Source organism: Lissotriton vulgaris, chromosome 4_1 (genome assembly GCF_964263255.1).
Source record: "Lissotriton vulgaris chromosome 4_1, aLisVul1.2, whole genome shotgun sequence".
NCBI lineage: Eukaryota > Metazoa > Chordata > Amphibia > Caudata > Salamandridae > Lissotriton > Lissotriton vulgaris.
The window spans coordinates 1074618083-1074632344 of record NC_141691.1 but is presented as its reverse complement, the minus strand read 5'-3'; the positions used below and the strand labels follow the sequence as shown (position 1 = coordinate 1074632344).

Sequence of the window (14262 nt, the reverse complement as noted above, 5' to 3'; positions counted from 1 at the left end):
AGGTGTCCTTGGAAAATTAGGTAGAAGTTTTACAGCAATTACGCATTGCTTTCAAGAGATAGGTAGTTCAATTATAGGTAAAATACTAATCCCAGTAACAATTTTAGTAATAGTAATTTTCTTGATAAGATTATGTTGTATATGCAAAAAGAGGAGGGATTTCAGAAAAACAATGAAAAAGGTGATTCAAGAGCGAAATGCAAGAGAAAGACAAAAGAATGAAATAGAAATGGAATAAATTAGAGAAAAGATTTTTAAAGAATCAAAAGAGAAAACTACAAGAGTATAGATTGTACTAATATGAAGAAATCAGAACATGTCTTGCTAAAATCACACAATTTTGAGATATTTGGTGATAGAATCAACTCAAGTATACGAGTGCGAGCGAGCTGACTGTGCTCGGAGGAGAAGTTCAAGGACAAATTGCCCCCGTAACCTAGGATGGGTGCCAAGCATGAACGATGTAATGTTCAGAGCCTGGGAAATTTAGTGTATGTTTCAAGTGCAGGAAGCGCCCAGGCCATAAACTGTCTTAAACAAAGACCCTTTATTTTTCTGCTGAGTCGTCGTGAAAAACATGCTGTAATGATGAGGAATTGCTCATCTACCCAAATTTTGTCCAATCGGAATACGAATTTATGATGGTAGTTACTTTTTAGATAGATAAAGTTAGACGATTAGTGTATAAAAACCCTTGATTTTGCTTAGAGGCATTTGCTTTTTCTTTTTTTTTTTTTACTTTATTTTGAGTGTGATGCAAAAACATACATCGGAGTATATCAGTACATGGTTCCTCCTTGAGTCGAGGCCCCGGACGTTAACCAACAGGACACAGCCATTCAGCCCACATCCCGGGGGCCGGGCGACAATATGGTACCAGAAACATGGACTCCGTGGTCATGATAAACAATAAACATGCCGCTTATACGGCCAGGTGAAAGTACATCATCACTTTTTTCTTTTTTCCCTTGTTCGTTGTTTAGAAACACTGGGCAAAGTAAAAACTGCAATAAATTTCAAGAGCAACAAAACTTTCCCTCCCCTACAAACTCGGCATAGTGTGAACACAGGCATATACATTCCGTTCAGGTCATCAGGGCCCATCCGGGCGCAATTATCAAATCAAAATCAAACACAGATCCATTTGGGACTCAGAGCAAATCACTTATTTACAGAGGTTATGCGTGCGGTACTTTGCTAGACACTAGCTCATAGCAGCCCCATCTTCCCCACTCCCATCCACCTCTTCCCCGGAGTCCGACCCCTGCGGGGTGAACAGCTCAGCACTGGTGGCATCCGAGTCACTAGATACAGACCCCACAGCACACATCATGCGCCATGCCAACAAATCCTCCTGCAGCTTCTCATCCCTACGTGTGTGTTGCATATGCGTTTCCTCCGCCAGGGACCATTCCTTGAAATCTCTAAGCCAGAATGAAACCTCCGGGACTCAACTTCCCATCCAGGTGATAGCCACCCTGCGCCTCGCCAGCACCAATAGTAGCTGCAACAGCTTATAGGACAACTTTCTCTTTCTAGGCCTGGGTACCAGGGCCAACAGACAATGTAGTGGATCCAAGGCGATCCGGAGACCCGTGATCCTCCGGATGCGCCCTACCACCTGCTCCTAGAAGGTCGCCACCGGTGGGCACTCCCAGGCCAGATGGAGAAATCCCGCTCCACCCAGTCCACACCTAGGGCAGTCATCCCGTTTGTCATTGGAGATGCGGTGTAAGGATATCGGGGTCATGTAGGTGCGGTGCATAAAATTGAAATGGATGAGCTTGAACCGTGCATTGCATGACACCGTACGGGTCAATGCCCCGATTCGTTTGCGCTGGTCAGGCTCCAGGGCGACATCGAGATCCGCCTCCCATGCAGCCCAAGTCGGGGAGACCGGTGGAACTGAGTCCCTGCGCATGGCTGAATACAACAACGAGATCAGCCGTCGGCCTCTGCCACAGGAAAGGAGGATGTTAAGGGTGTGTGACACCGGGGGCGACTCTGGGAACTGCGGCCAGGTCACCCGCGCCATGTCCTGCAGTCCCCTATAATGCAGGTAATGCCCCTCCGTCAAGCCAAAGGCCTCCGTAGCCCCCTCAAAGGTTACAAAGGAGTCATCCGGGTACAGGTCCGCCAGGGTTTCGCAGCCACCCCCCCTCCAGGTCCGGAAGGACGTATGTTCTTCCATCAACACCACAGGCGCTAGAATCCACACCGGTAATTCTCTATGGAAAGGGGTCCGCCTCAGGATTCTCTCCACGAATCTCTGCCAAATCCCTGCAGTGTGCCTCACCACATAAGGTAAAGATGTATCCGCTCCCCTCCCTTGCATCAGTGCTACCTGGAGAGTCTCCTCATCCGCTCTACCCGCCAAAAGGCTCAGTTCCCAATTTGCTGTGCCGGCGAACCAACGTGCAGCTGATTGAAGCTGTGCCGCGTAATAGTACAGGTCGAGTCTCGGAGCCTCCAGACCTCCCTCCTCCCGACTCCGGACGACAGTGCGCAAAGCAACTCTACTGCGCTTGCCTGCCCAGAGTAGCGACGTAAGTAATGAATTAAGCTTGCGGAACAGACCTGGCGGGATCAGGCACAGTGAATTCTGTAGGATGTATAACAGTCGTGGGAGCATCACCATTTTAGCCACCGCCAATCGTCCCATGAGGGAAAGCGGAAGTGTGTTCCAGAACGGCATTGCGGGCCAGCAACTGGTCATCCGACGATGCCACCTGGATTCCCAAATACCGGAAGGCATCTAGTTCCCACCGCAATACCAGGTGTGGGAGGTTCGCCCGCTGGTCGGGGCCATAACCCGCCAAGGGGAAAATGAGGGACTTGCCAGGATTAATCTGCAGACCCGATGCCGCGCCGAAACGATCCAATAGCCGTAATAAAAGTGGCAGCGGCTCGCTCGGGGACGTTAAATAAAACAAAGCATCATCTGCCTACAGGGAGACCACATTGACGGTGTCTCCTACTCTGATACCCCACTGCGCCATTTCCATCCTCACGAGGACCGCTAAAGGCTCAATTGCCAAGGCAAAGAGCAGCGGCGAGAGGGGGCACCCCTGCCGCGTACCCCTGCCCAGTGGCCAGTCCTCCGATCGCGCCGCGCCGAGTCTAACCCTAGCTCGAGGTTTCCCAGGCATTTGCTTTTTCGATTTCCTCTGGAGATGCTGCCGGACTGAAGATCCTGGATGTAAGAGACTCTGATTAATTATTTTTCCTTTGCAGGACTGTTAGGATAAGATGAGGGTGTTAGTTAGGGATGTTAGGAGAGATTGAATTGGAACTATCTGTTCTTTACTAAAACTTTGCTGAACTTTCTAAATAAAAATATCTATTTCTGAGCTTTAAAATAAATGATAATTTTCTGAATAAAATTAAGTTTTAACTGAATAAAGAATTAATAAATGCTTAAATGTCGGACATACTAAAAGTTTGCTTTGAATAAAAATTAGAGAAATGAAGAAGTAAAAGCTGGTCTTTGTTTCTTCCTATGCCTAATTTTCGTTCTAGCAGATCCATTGCCATTATGGTGGTGTGTCTGAATAAATAGGTATTTAAATGAAACCATGGTAAAATGTTTTAATCTGCAGGTGTAAATATTAAATAATTAAATAAGTTTAGACACTCCGCCAATGTTATAGTAGGACTCCTGGGTTGTTGGCCAAATCTTCGAAGCCGAGCTAAATGAACAGAGTAAGTATGCAGTGTAATGGGCCCCACTGTTGAATGTATGTGTGTTTCGGAGGTTTTGGAGAAATGGCCGTGGTGATTTAGAATTTATTTCTGGAGTCCCGCTGTAGCATGAGCACAGCACTATAGTTTAGCTGGACCTCTGTGGCCTTTTTCAAAGATTCCTCTCAGGCAGCGACTTCTCGGGGTACCCACCTTAAGAGGCAATAATAGAACGATCACAGCAGTAGTGACGGAGGCAGCCCCTGTATTGAAGAACATGGGAACATGGGCCTGACCCATAACTAAACAAGAAGAACAGTGATGCCGTGCAGACCGGGACTTGGCTTTGTGTTTCACGCCCTGCAGCAGGTCATGAAGCCACATGCTGAGGTGAGACATCAAGCATCCTAATGTGCTAGGTTACTGTAATTGTACATGTTTAACACCAACAAGCTGCTTTGAAATAAAAATGCTAATTTTCTCAGTTACTTTACTTTTTGAAAACAGCTCAGCTGTGGTGACTGAATTCATTATCATGACGGGGACCATGGCAATGTAACTAACGGCACGAAAGTTTTGAGAGCTAACTTCAGTCGCACGCAGCACTAATTGCCATTACTTGCCACAGCAGCTGAATTCACACCAGCAGAATACTGCAGAAAAACAATCAGATTTTTTTTTTTAACTTTTTGTCAGGGCAGTCAGGCGGGAGGGGGGGGGGCTGGTGATTATGCCCAGAATCACAGGATGTTGAGCCGCTGTGCTGAGTGCTGCACTGTACTGCACTGTGCTGCAGTGTGCGGAGTGCTGCACTGTGCCAATACCGAACCTGGGGCCAGATGTAGGTAAATCCGATTTTCCCGACTTTTAAATACCGAGTCATACCGATTCGGTATTTAAAAGTCGGTAAATTGGAAGGCGGCAGATGTAGGTAAAAAATTACCGAATCTGTAAGAGTCGGTATTTACCGATTCTGTAAATACCGAATCTGTATTTCCCATTGATTCCTATGGGCCTTGAAGCCCATAGGAATCAATGTGAAATACAGATTCTGTATTTACAGAATCGGTAAATACCGAATCCTGCAAGGGTGCAGGGGGTGTCACTTTGATAGCCTCTAGCACCACAATTCTGGACTTGTGTGCAATGTGGCACACCGACATGCCCTAAGGGCATGTCTGTGTGTCACATTGCACAGGTGTGCATGCACAGATGTGCATGCACACCTGAATTCGGTATTTTACCACCCAATAGGATTGGGTGGTAAAATACCGATTTTTAAGGGCCTGTGGCACTCTTAGGAGTGCCACCTACATGTGGTTTTTCTGATTCGGTAAATATACCGATTCAGATTTTACCGATTCTGTAAATTTACCGATTCGGTAACTTTACAGAATCGGTAAAATATAGGCCCCCTACATCTGGAAACCCTAATACCGGTCGGTAACGGCCGAATTCGGTATTAGGGCTCCTACACCTGGCCCCTGGTTCCCGGCTTTAGGTCAGTGAACCAGGTTTGGGTCTCAGCGTCAACAATGCAGGTGTGACGTAACTGAAGATCACTCTTTCATTGCTTTGTATTTTGAGTGTAATTACCTTCGCCATTCAAGTGATAAACCTACAGTACGGTCACAGGCCACATGATTCATAGGCAGAGCACAGTCACTCACACGCATGATACAATGCAAACTAGTCAGTACTCACTTGAATCGATACTCCTCTTTCCCGAGTCTGACGGTCTGCGCTCTGCCTCAGGTTCAGCTGACGGTAGCCCTGGCTCACATCACATTGCCTGCAGGGCTTGCAGGCTGCCCGCCATGATGATCATTAAGTAGAGGCCTCCCAGGGCAACAAATTCAGGTGGAGCTCGAGTGTTCCAGACTCTCTCTCACTCCCTTCCTTGTGTTTGAAAAAGGCGCGCACGCACGGAGCGGAGGGGGAGCCTAGCGAGCGAGTGCTGAACGAGGGCAGCCATGACCAATCACTGCACGGCTTCACAATAAAGTCATGCAGTGATTGGTCAATATGCCCCCCATGCTCCTGGACATGCACAGTCACAGTGTTCTCTGCCTAGAGACGTTAAAGCACTCAAGCCAATCCAGGCGCTGCTAAAGCGGCGCTTGGATTGGCATGGGCAGGGGAATCGCACCCGGCCAATCCCACATGCGCATTGTTGCAACACTGGCTCAGGGAATGCCTGAGTCTGTTGAAAGTTGCTCCTAACCCCACCCCGTGAGTGACGTCAGTAGTGCCCATGGCTCAGCGAGACAGCTGACTGCTGCCGTGCCGCAGGCTTAAATACATTTATTTTAACAAGTAAGTTCTGGTACCCTGGGGGCAAAATAATTAGTGGGGCGACACCCCAACACCCACACGAAGGAACCGCCACTGGGTCACGTTACTGGCACTGTTGCCTGGCCTGAATCATAGGTAGCAGAGGTCTCAGGGCACCCATCCATTCCACTGTGAGGCCAAGCGTCCGGCCACAATGGCCATCATTCGATGTCTGCAACTGCAGGATCAAGGGTCAACTTTAATAATGTTTAGTCCGATTTTGTTTGGGGAAATAGTCATTTAAAGTCACGATAAACGTGGAAACAATCAGAAAATCCAGTTCCTTAATTAAATAATAATTAAAAGCTTAAAATGGCGCCTGTAATCATAGGCTCCTGGCTGAATCAGGGGCTTAGAGTGTGGCTACACCTTTGTGTTGCGCCCCTGGTAGGGTGCGCATAACAGTGCGAAAGGTTAGGGCCCAACAGGGTCACGGAATGTGTATGGAAAAAGAGCCCTTCTGAGGCAAGAACAAAAACTCTCCTGACACTCCTGAATGTCTATGGTTACGCCTCTCTTGCACTTTGTCATTAGCATTAAGGGAAGTAAAGCAGAGCCTGTAGAGAGGGCCACTGGAATTATGCGGCAGAAGAAGGCCAGATTATGCGGAAGGGTTGAGTCAATTTATGTGGCAAGAAAAGGCAAAGTATGCAGCATAATGCTATAGTGTTACTTAATTATTTAGTCATGTTGAAACTTGGTCACACTGCAGAGGCCCAACTAGAGCCACATTTCGGGGGGCTAAGAAAAAATTTGGCGGGGGGACTGAATCTCAAAGCAATAGGCAGAGTGGAGCTACAGGGGCTCTTAGAAGGGGTAAAACAATAACAGTGCCTCATTAACATAAGACCTGTAAAGTGCTCGGGTGCCGCTGTGTGTGTGCCTGGGATGCTGTCTCATCCCGGGCTGCCACACCGACGGGGGGCGGGTTGAAGCCCTGTGAGTCCAATGGGCGCTGCGCGCCTGTCACACTGTCTGAGCAATGATAGCAGCTCATTAGCACCAGTTTAACAGTAAACACCCACAAATAGGAATTTTTTGGTTTTTGATCTTTCTATGTGTTCTGCATTCTGCAACACACATAGAAAGAGGAAAACGCCATCAATGATTGTTTTTGTGCAGGAAGGTGTCCCTTCCAGCACAAAAACAATTAGCCCTGCAACACAGGCACTCTTTCACCATGGTGCAAGGTGCCTGCATTGGCTCTAGGCAGCCATTTTTGCACCAGCACAGAGGAAAGCACAGGGATGCATCTTATTGCTGTAAATTCAACACGTCCCTGCAGTTTCCTAATGACTCAGCAGGGCGCATCAAGATGGCTTGCAGTGCCGAGCTGTGTCTCCTTTTCTAGTAAATATGCCCCTATATGCGCATCTTTTCCTAGCGTTACTGTTGTTACTTATCATCATATAAGTAGTCTCTTCTCTGTCTTGCCATGATGCAAGCTTTACATTCCATTCAGTTGTAATCCTTACACATGCGCTTGTAGTTTAACCTTACTTGCTAAACGATGCTCAAGTATTAAATAGATTGTTATCTATGCACACTGCTTATTAACGTAAATACGTATTGACTCGCATTGAATATTTTCGTAAATGTTGTATTAAATAGTCCCTGTTAGCATCAAATGCAGCACACGTTTTCGGGGAAGTATGTTTTTAATTGTGAATTATTTATGTACCCAATTGTTATGCAAATCATTAGGGAAAACTTATGGTTTACAAATATATTGTCAACCGTGACAAAACTGTACTTATTGTCTGACCAAAGTAGTCCTTTTGGGCTTCAGATACAAGATCGTTGCCTGTGCCGTAGACTGAATATTGATGCCTGCTTAAAACCATTCCTGGCACTCTGAAACCTGCATTTGAAAGTGCTCCTCTTTGTTTTTCAGAGGAAGAGCGACCAGAGAGCTCGTCATTGTCACGTAGTACTAGTCATACAGGACTGGGTCCTCGCTCCCCGCTCACCAAAAAGAAAAAGAAGGACCTGATGGAGATCCTGGATGAAGAAGCGCATGAGCTACTCTCTTATTTCAACCATCGCAACCTTGATGCTCTTCTGAGGGTTACAAGGAATACCCTGGAGTCAATCCGCAAACGGATCTACGCTTCCTCAATGATTAACTTTTTGGGTATGTTATTGCTTAAGGAAATCGATAAAGGTGATTTTGCATTTGAGTAATGTAGACCTATACATCACAAGTACTCCCACATACTCCCAGTCTTCTTTTAAAGGATAACGATCTGCTTTACATATCTTGACAACTTCTCTAGTTCTGGAGCATGATGACTAAAATACGTGAATTCGGTTCATTAAGAAGCATGGAACTTTGTGACACGTATCCAAACCCTCGCTCATTCGCAAGAGTACCTTACCTTTGGTAGACCAGGAAGAGGAAATGCTTTGAGCAACTACTCCTCTGGTTTTAGAAGGTCACGCTACTGGCCTTGCGGATGCTTTTTCCATCAGCTCATGCTGTTTGTGTGATATACAACATGCGAACACAGTTGGACACAGACAGGCGATCTTTGAGTAGGTAATCAAAAAGATCCAAATCTGAAAGGATAGCAGAAGATTGTTCTAAAAGTATTGTGACAAAAGTATACCACATAATTGAGCAGCTCTTTAGGGTCCAGTCTGATAAGCATGTATGGGGCATATTATCAAGCACGGCGTTAACATTATCGCCTCTTTAGCGGCAGAAAACTGCCGCTAAAGAGGCGATAATGGGCTTGATAATACGCTGTAGAGAATTCCCATAGAAGCCCATGTTCACACCAGAACATGGGCTTCTATGGGAATTCACAAAGGTGTATTATCAAGCCCATTATCGCTGCATTAGCGGCAGTTTTCTCCGGCTAAAGCGGTGAAAATGTTAACTCTGTTTCTTGATAATATGCCCCTATGTGTTTTATTTTGATTTATTTAGCTCGCAGAGCGCTAAGCTGTCATAGGCTGCTCAAAGAGCAATAATGGTAAAAATAACGTAAAATACCTACCAGTGGCATGGAGTTACCAATGTCAATACCGTTGGTCCAGACAGCAAGACAAACTCACTCTGTGGGCTGAGATAAAATGAACTACTTGTTATTATGATTATTTTTATTTTAAAATCAATATTAATGTAATTATTTGTGGACATGGAATATAAATATATGCATTGATGGTGTTATTGATTATATTCATATCAACAGCAATAACACTTGTAAGGTGCTTGTATATCCTTTGAAATCCTGAATTTACAGAACTAAAATCCATTTGCATTGTTTAAAAAAAATACATATATGTATATACACCGATTTTCTTCTTGGGCTTGGTGCCCATGTCTCTCTTCTGACACCAATGCTCGATGAGTGTTGCGAGGCAGTACGACTTATATTTTGTCCAAAAACACGAATTGTTTATAGTCTCATGAAAACGCCCACGCTCGAATGTGCAAGAAAAATAATGCTGCTCATTTCATTACAAGCAAACACAAGGAGATGATGGGCGAGCCCTGAAACTTTTCAGACACTCACCCCAAGTTACAGATCTGGGTTTAATCCATCATCGTTCTTTAGCTCACTTCGCCACCCCAGTTCAGACCCAGCCATATGCATATCAGTCTGACCCTGTGCCTTATGGGAACAATCCAGCCCAAACTGCCAAGCCAGGACTTCCCAACACAGCATGTGCCCTAAAGAATGCACTAGTATAAGGTGATGTGTTTGGTCTGATACAGACCTTTCTCAAACCGTGACAAAAGCCAGTGACTGAAACGCATCACTGTTACACCAATGCACATGCTGTAATGAAATAAACTATGGAAAAAGGGGTTTCGTCCAATTTCGTGGTCTTAAAGGACGTCGTTTTTATGAAGAAGGAGACCTGACCACCTTATTTCATAGCCTGCTATTTATTTTCAGCAGCGGAAGGACCAATGGAAGTACTTTATCTTGGTCCTGGCTATTTAATTGCGTTTACTTAGATTTTTAGCATCACTCTTTAAACATTTAAATGCATGTCAAAAACGTAAGTAGATACACCAAATAGTCATATATATCCAAAACAATTGCAACATATTCATAATTACATGAATCAAATGAGTATACAACATCACAGTACACCAAAGTTTACAAAATCACATTACACCATCAATCTGTCTAAGACCATGTCAGATGGGAACCCAATTTATAGCAACTGATTCACTAGATTTTTTAGAGTTCCTGGCACCATTGAGCTAAGCTCAAGGTCTTTGTGGGATATATTGTTAAATCATAGTCCCTATCATGCCTCTAGGCTGCAATTTACAATACACCCTCATGGTGAAAAAAAGGGGTGCATCACTGTTACACCAATGCACATGCTGTAATGAAATAAACACTGCAAAAAACACAGTTGATGGACAGAATGCAGAACAATGTCTTTCATTCACCCCAGTACAAAGATCTGGGCCTAAATCCATCTTTTTTTGCACTCCACACCACCCTAGGTCAGACAATGGCTATATGCAAATCAGCCTTGACCCTGTGCCTCATGGGAACAGTCCAGCCCGAACTACCAAGCCATGTCTTTCCTAGACCGAAATCAAGCATCCAAGGTCCGATTTCTGGCTATCAGCCTTCTTCAGCCTGGATAGCTTGACTCCAATGATGTGGAGAGCCTGGGACTCACGTCTGAGCATACCCAGCCCACTCGGGGTGAAAATTGCAAAAAACACAGTTGATGGACAGAATGCAGAACAATGTCTTACATTCACCCCAGTACAAAGATCTGTGCCTAAATCCATCGTTTTTTTGCACTCCACACCACCCTAGGTCAGACAATGGCTATATGCAAATCAGCCTTGACCCTGTGCCTCATGGAAACAGTCCAGCCCGAACTACCAACCATGTCTTTCCTAGACCGGAATCAAGCATCCAAGGACCGGTTTCTGGCTATCAGCCTTCTTCAGCCTGGATAGCTTGACTCCAGTGATGTGGAGAGCCTGGGACTCACGTTCGAGCATACCCAGCCCACTCGGGGGGAAAATTGCAAAAAACACAGTTGATGGACAGAATGCAGAACAATGTCTTACGTTCACCCCGTGCAAAGATCTGGGCCTAAATCCATCGTTTTTTTGCACTCCACAGCACCCTAGGTCAGACAATGGCTTTATGCAAATCAGCCTTGACCCTGTGCCTCATGGGAACAGTCCAGCCCGAACTACCAAGCCATGTCTTTCCTAGACCGGAATCAAGCATCCAAGGACCGGTTTCTGGCTATCAGCCTTCTTCAGCCTGGATAGCTTGACTCCAATGATGTGGAGAGCCTGGGACTCACGTCTGAGCATAACCAGCCCACTCGGGGTGAAAATTGCAAAAACACAGTTGATGGACAGAATGCAGAACAATGTCTTACTTTCACCCCAGTACAAAGATCTGGGCCTAAATCCATCGTTTTCTTGCACTCCACACCACCCTAGGTCAGACAATGGCTATATGCAAATGAGCCTTGACCCTGTGCCTCATGGGAACAGTCCAGCCCGAACTACCAAGTCATGTCTTTCCTAGCACAGGGGAAAGCACAAGGATGCGTTGTATGGTTGTAAATATGACCCATCCTTGTACTTTTAAAATGATGCAACTCAATACCGCAAAATGGCTTGCACCGCTACACTGAGGCCATGTATGGCCTCCAAGGTACGCACTTTGGCGCACACTCAGCCTTTGCATTTGTGCCATGCACAGAGAACCTGAAAGGTTGACATACACAGCAGTTAGAACCCTACACAGGGGTCTGCCATTTACATCCCACCTCCCAGGCGAGTGCTAATGCCTGCTGGAAATTCTCATTTGCATCACTAAAGAGTAAATATGCTGCTACAGGACTTTTTTGTATGACACCTTTCTGTTGCCCTATCACTTACAAGGAAATGCCAGCTCCTGAAAGTTTTGTCCCAAAAATATCCTGCCCAAGACCCTATAAATATGCGAACACTGGTGTTACCTCGTTTTACTTCAAAAGTTTAAGCAACACTTGGGAGCATATGTACAAGACCTTAGCGCCATCGGAGCTTCACTTCTTTTTATGCTCCTGTGGCGCTGTGTGCTAGCCCTTATGTACAATGTCACACAAAGCCACTTCATGTGGCTTTACACAGCCTTGTAAATATGGCCCTCTTTCATGCAGTACTCTGCGTCAAAGGGGCGTGTCATGGGTGTTGCTGTGGGTGTTTCCGCGCAACACCCATGGCTTTTTGACACTGCCCAAGATTTACAATGATTCATAAATCTGAGGCAGCGCCAAAAACGAATGCCTTTCCAAGGAAGACAAATTGGCGCAACTTTCTATATGTGCTGCAATCTGCAGCAAGCATAGAAGGAGCAAATCACCATCAATGATTATTTTTGTGCAGGAAGGTGTTTTTTCCTACACAACAACAATCCTCCGTGCAACGCAGGCACCCTTGCACAATGATGCAAGGGTGCCTGCGTAGGTGCACAGCTACTGCTTTAACACCAGGACAGGGGTGCACTGCATTCTTGCAACTACCGTGCATCCCTCCATGTCTAAATGAAGCCCCTTGCACTGCCGGTTCACCACTTTTTCCCACATAAAAGGTGACGCACCGGCGGCGCAAGGGACTTGTAAATAAGCAACTTTGGGGGGAAACAGTGCATATTTCAAATGTGCAAAATCTTGAATGTGGCAAAACAAAAAACAAATGCAAAGCATATCTTTTGCTATGTTGCTTTCTTTTTCTTTTATGTGTTTTGGGGAGAGAACAGAGGGGAAAACGATTTGTCAGACATCATATAGATATTACACTGTGCAATATTAATTATATTAATCACATTAATAAGCTGGTTCTTATGTTTAGATTGTGGATATGATATGGAAAATAGCCCCAATAATTTGAAAACAGAAATGTATTCATTGATACTTTTTACTACTTAAACATTTATTTTTCCATTATTGAATAATAAAGATATACTTGAAGTTTTTGCATTAGATGGATATATAGTTCAGGGCTGCATCAAAAGCATAGGTTAAAATACATTTTTTACTTGTTTAAATGCCTATTAATATCCCCTCTCATGCACAACAAGTGAGAACAGTAGCACCAAGTGGCTGATATAGAAAACGTCCAATGAACCAGTGTCCATAGTGTCACACACAGCAAGCACCATTTCTTAAGGTAAATATACAGTTTTAAGGGATAAGGGGTTTGGATTGCACTTGGGTTAATGGATTTTTTGATTTTGTTGGGTTAGGCACTTGCTCTTAAGTACATTTGTGGCATCTTTGCCAGCTAGACTTGTCCTAGAGCATGAGCTTTTTATCGACACATGCCTGTCCAAGCATAATATTCTATAGTCTTTTAATTTTACTTTGGAGTAGGGATGCTAAGTGCCACCACTGAGGGCCTCCATAATGTTTGGTACTGTCAGCATGTGTGTAAATAAATAAAAAATATATACAGTAGCAGGTCTCATCTACAGGGTGAGGAGGGACACCGGTTCGTACGCAAATAAAATGAAATTATAAATAAACACTTAACTAACACGTCCTCCTCGCTCCGGACCTCTTTTTTTGTCGACTGAGCAAACCCCCTTGTGCTGGTGCTGCTCACATGCTGTTACCCAGCATGAGAGCAGTGCCCTGATTGGAGGGAGCAGCCTCTCTTGGTGCTTCGCAGCGAAATTGAGGGACCATTGCGGAGAGTCACGTTTTTTGGCTGGGGGCACAAATAAACAAAATTCATACACATATATTCCTGATTTGGACACTGAATACAGGACCTCATTTACAAGCTCATTGCACCACCGGTGCACCACATTTTTAGACGCACCGGTGGTGCAGTGCGCCTGCCCATATTTAGAAGGATACGTAAAATAGCCCTACATGACTTTTCATGGCCCTGTAAATATGCACCCCTTTCGTGCATTACTCTGTGTGAAAGGGGCATTCTGTGGGTGTTGCTGTGGGTGTCCCCACGCAATACCCATGTAACCTAACACATTCCAAGATTTACAAAGTGTTGTAAACCTCGAAATGTGTCAGAATCTTACGCGAATGGCGCACGGAGGAGAAATACTTTTATTTCTCTTTGTTTTTCGCTCTTTCTATGTGTGGTGCTTCAGCACACATAAAAGGAGCAAAACACCATTAATGATTGTATTTGTGTAGGAAGGTGTCTCTTCCTGTACAACAACAATCCCCCCTGCAATGCAGGCACCCATTTCACCATGGCGCAAGGGTGTCTGTGTTGGCGCACGGCTG

The 14262-nt window shown here is 45.2% G+C and overlaps 1 protein-coding gene across 1 annotated transcript in view; it reads left to right on the top strand.

Annotated features, from left to right (window-relative positions):
• The window catches only part of DNAH5 (dynein axonemal heavy chain 5), a 5605957-nt gene that overhangs the window by 2230448 nt on the left and 3361247 nt on the right, over nt 1-14262 (top strand). Inside the window, exon 19 of the mRNA XM_086967405.1 lies at nt 7910-8149. Coding sequence (XP_086823531.1) covers nt 7910-8149 — 240 coding nt within the window. The remainder of the gene's footprint in view (nt 1-7909; nt 8150-14262) is intronic.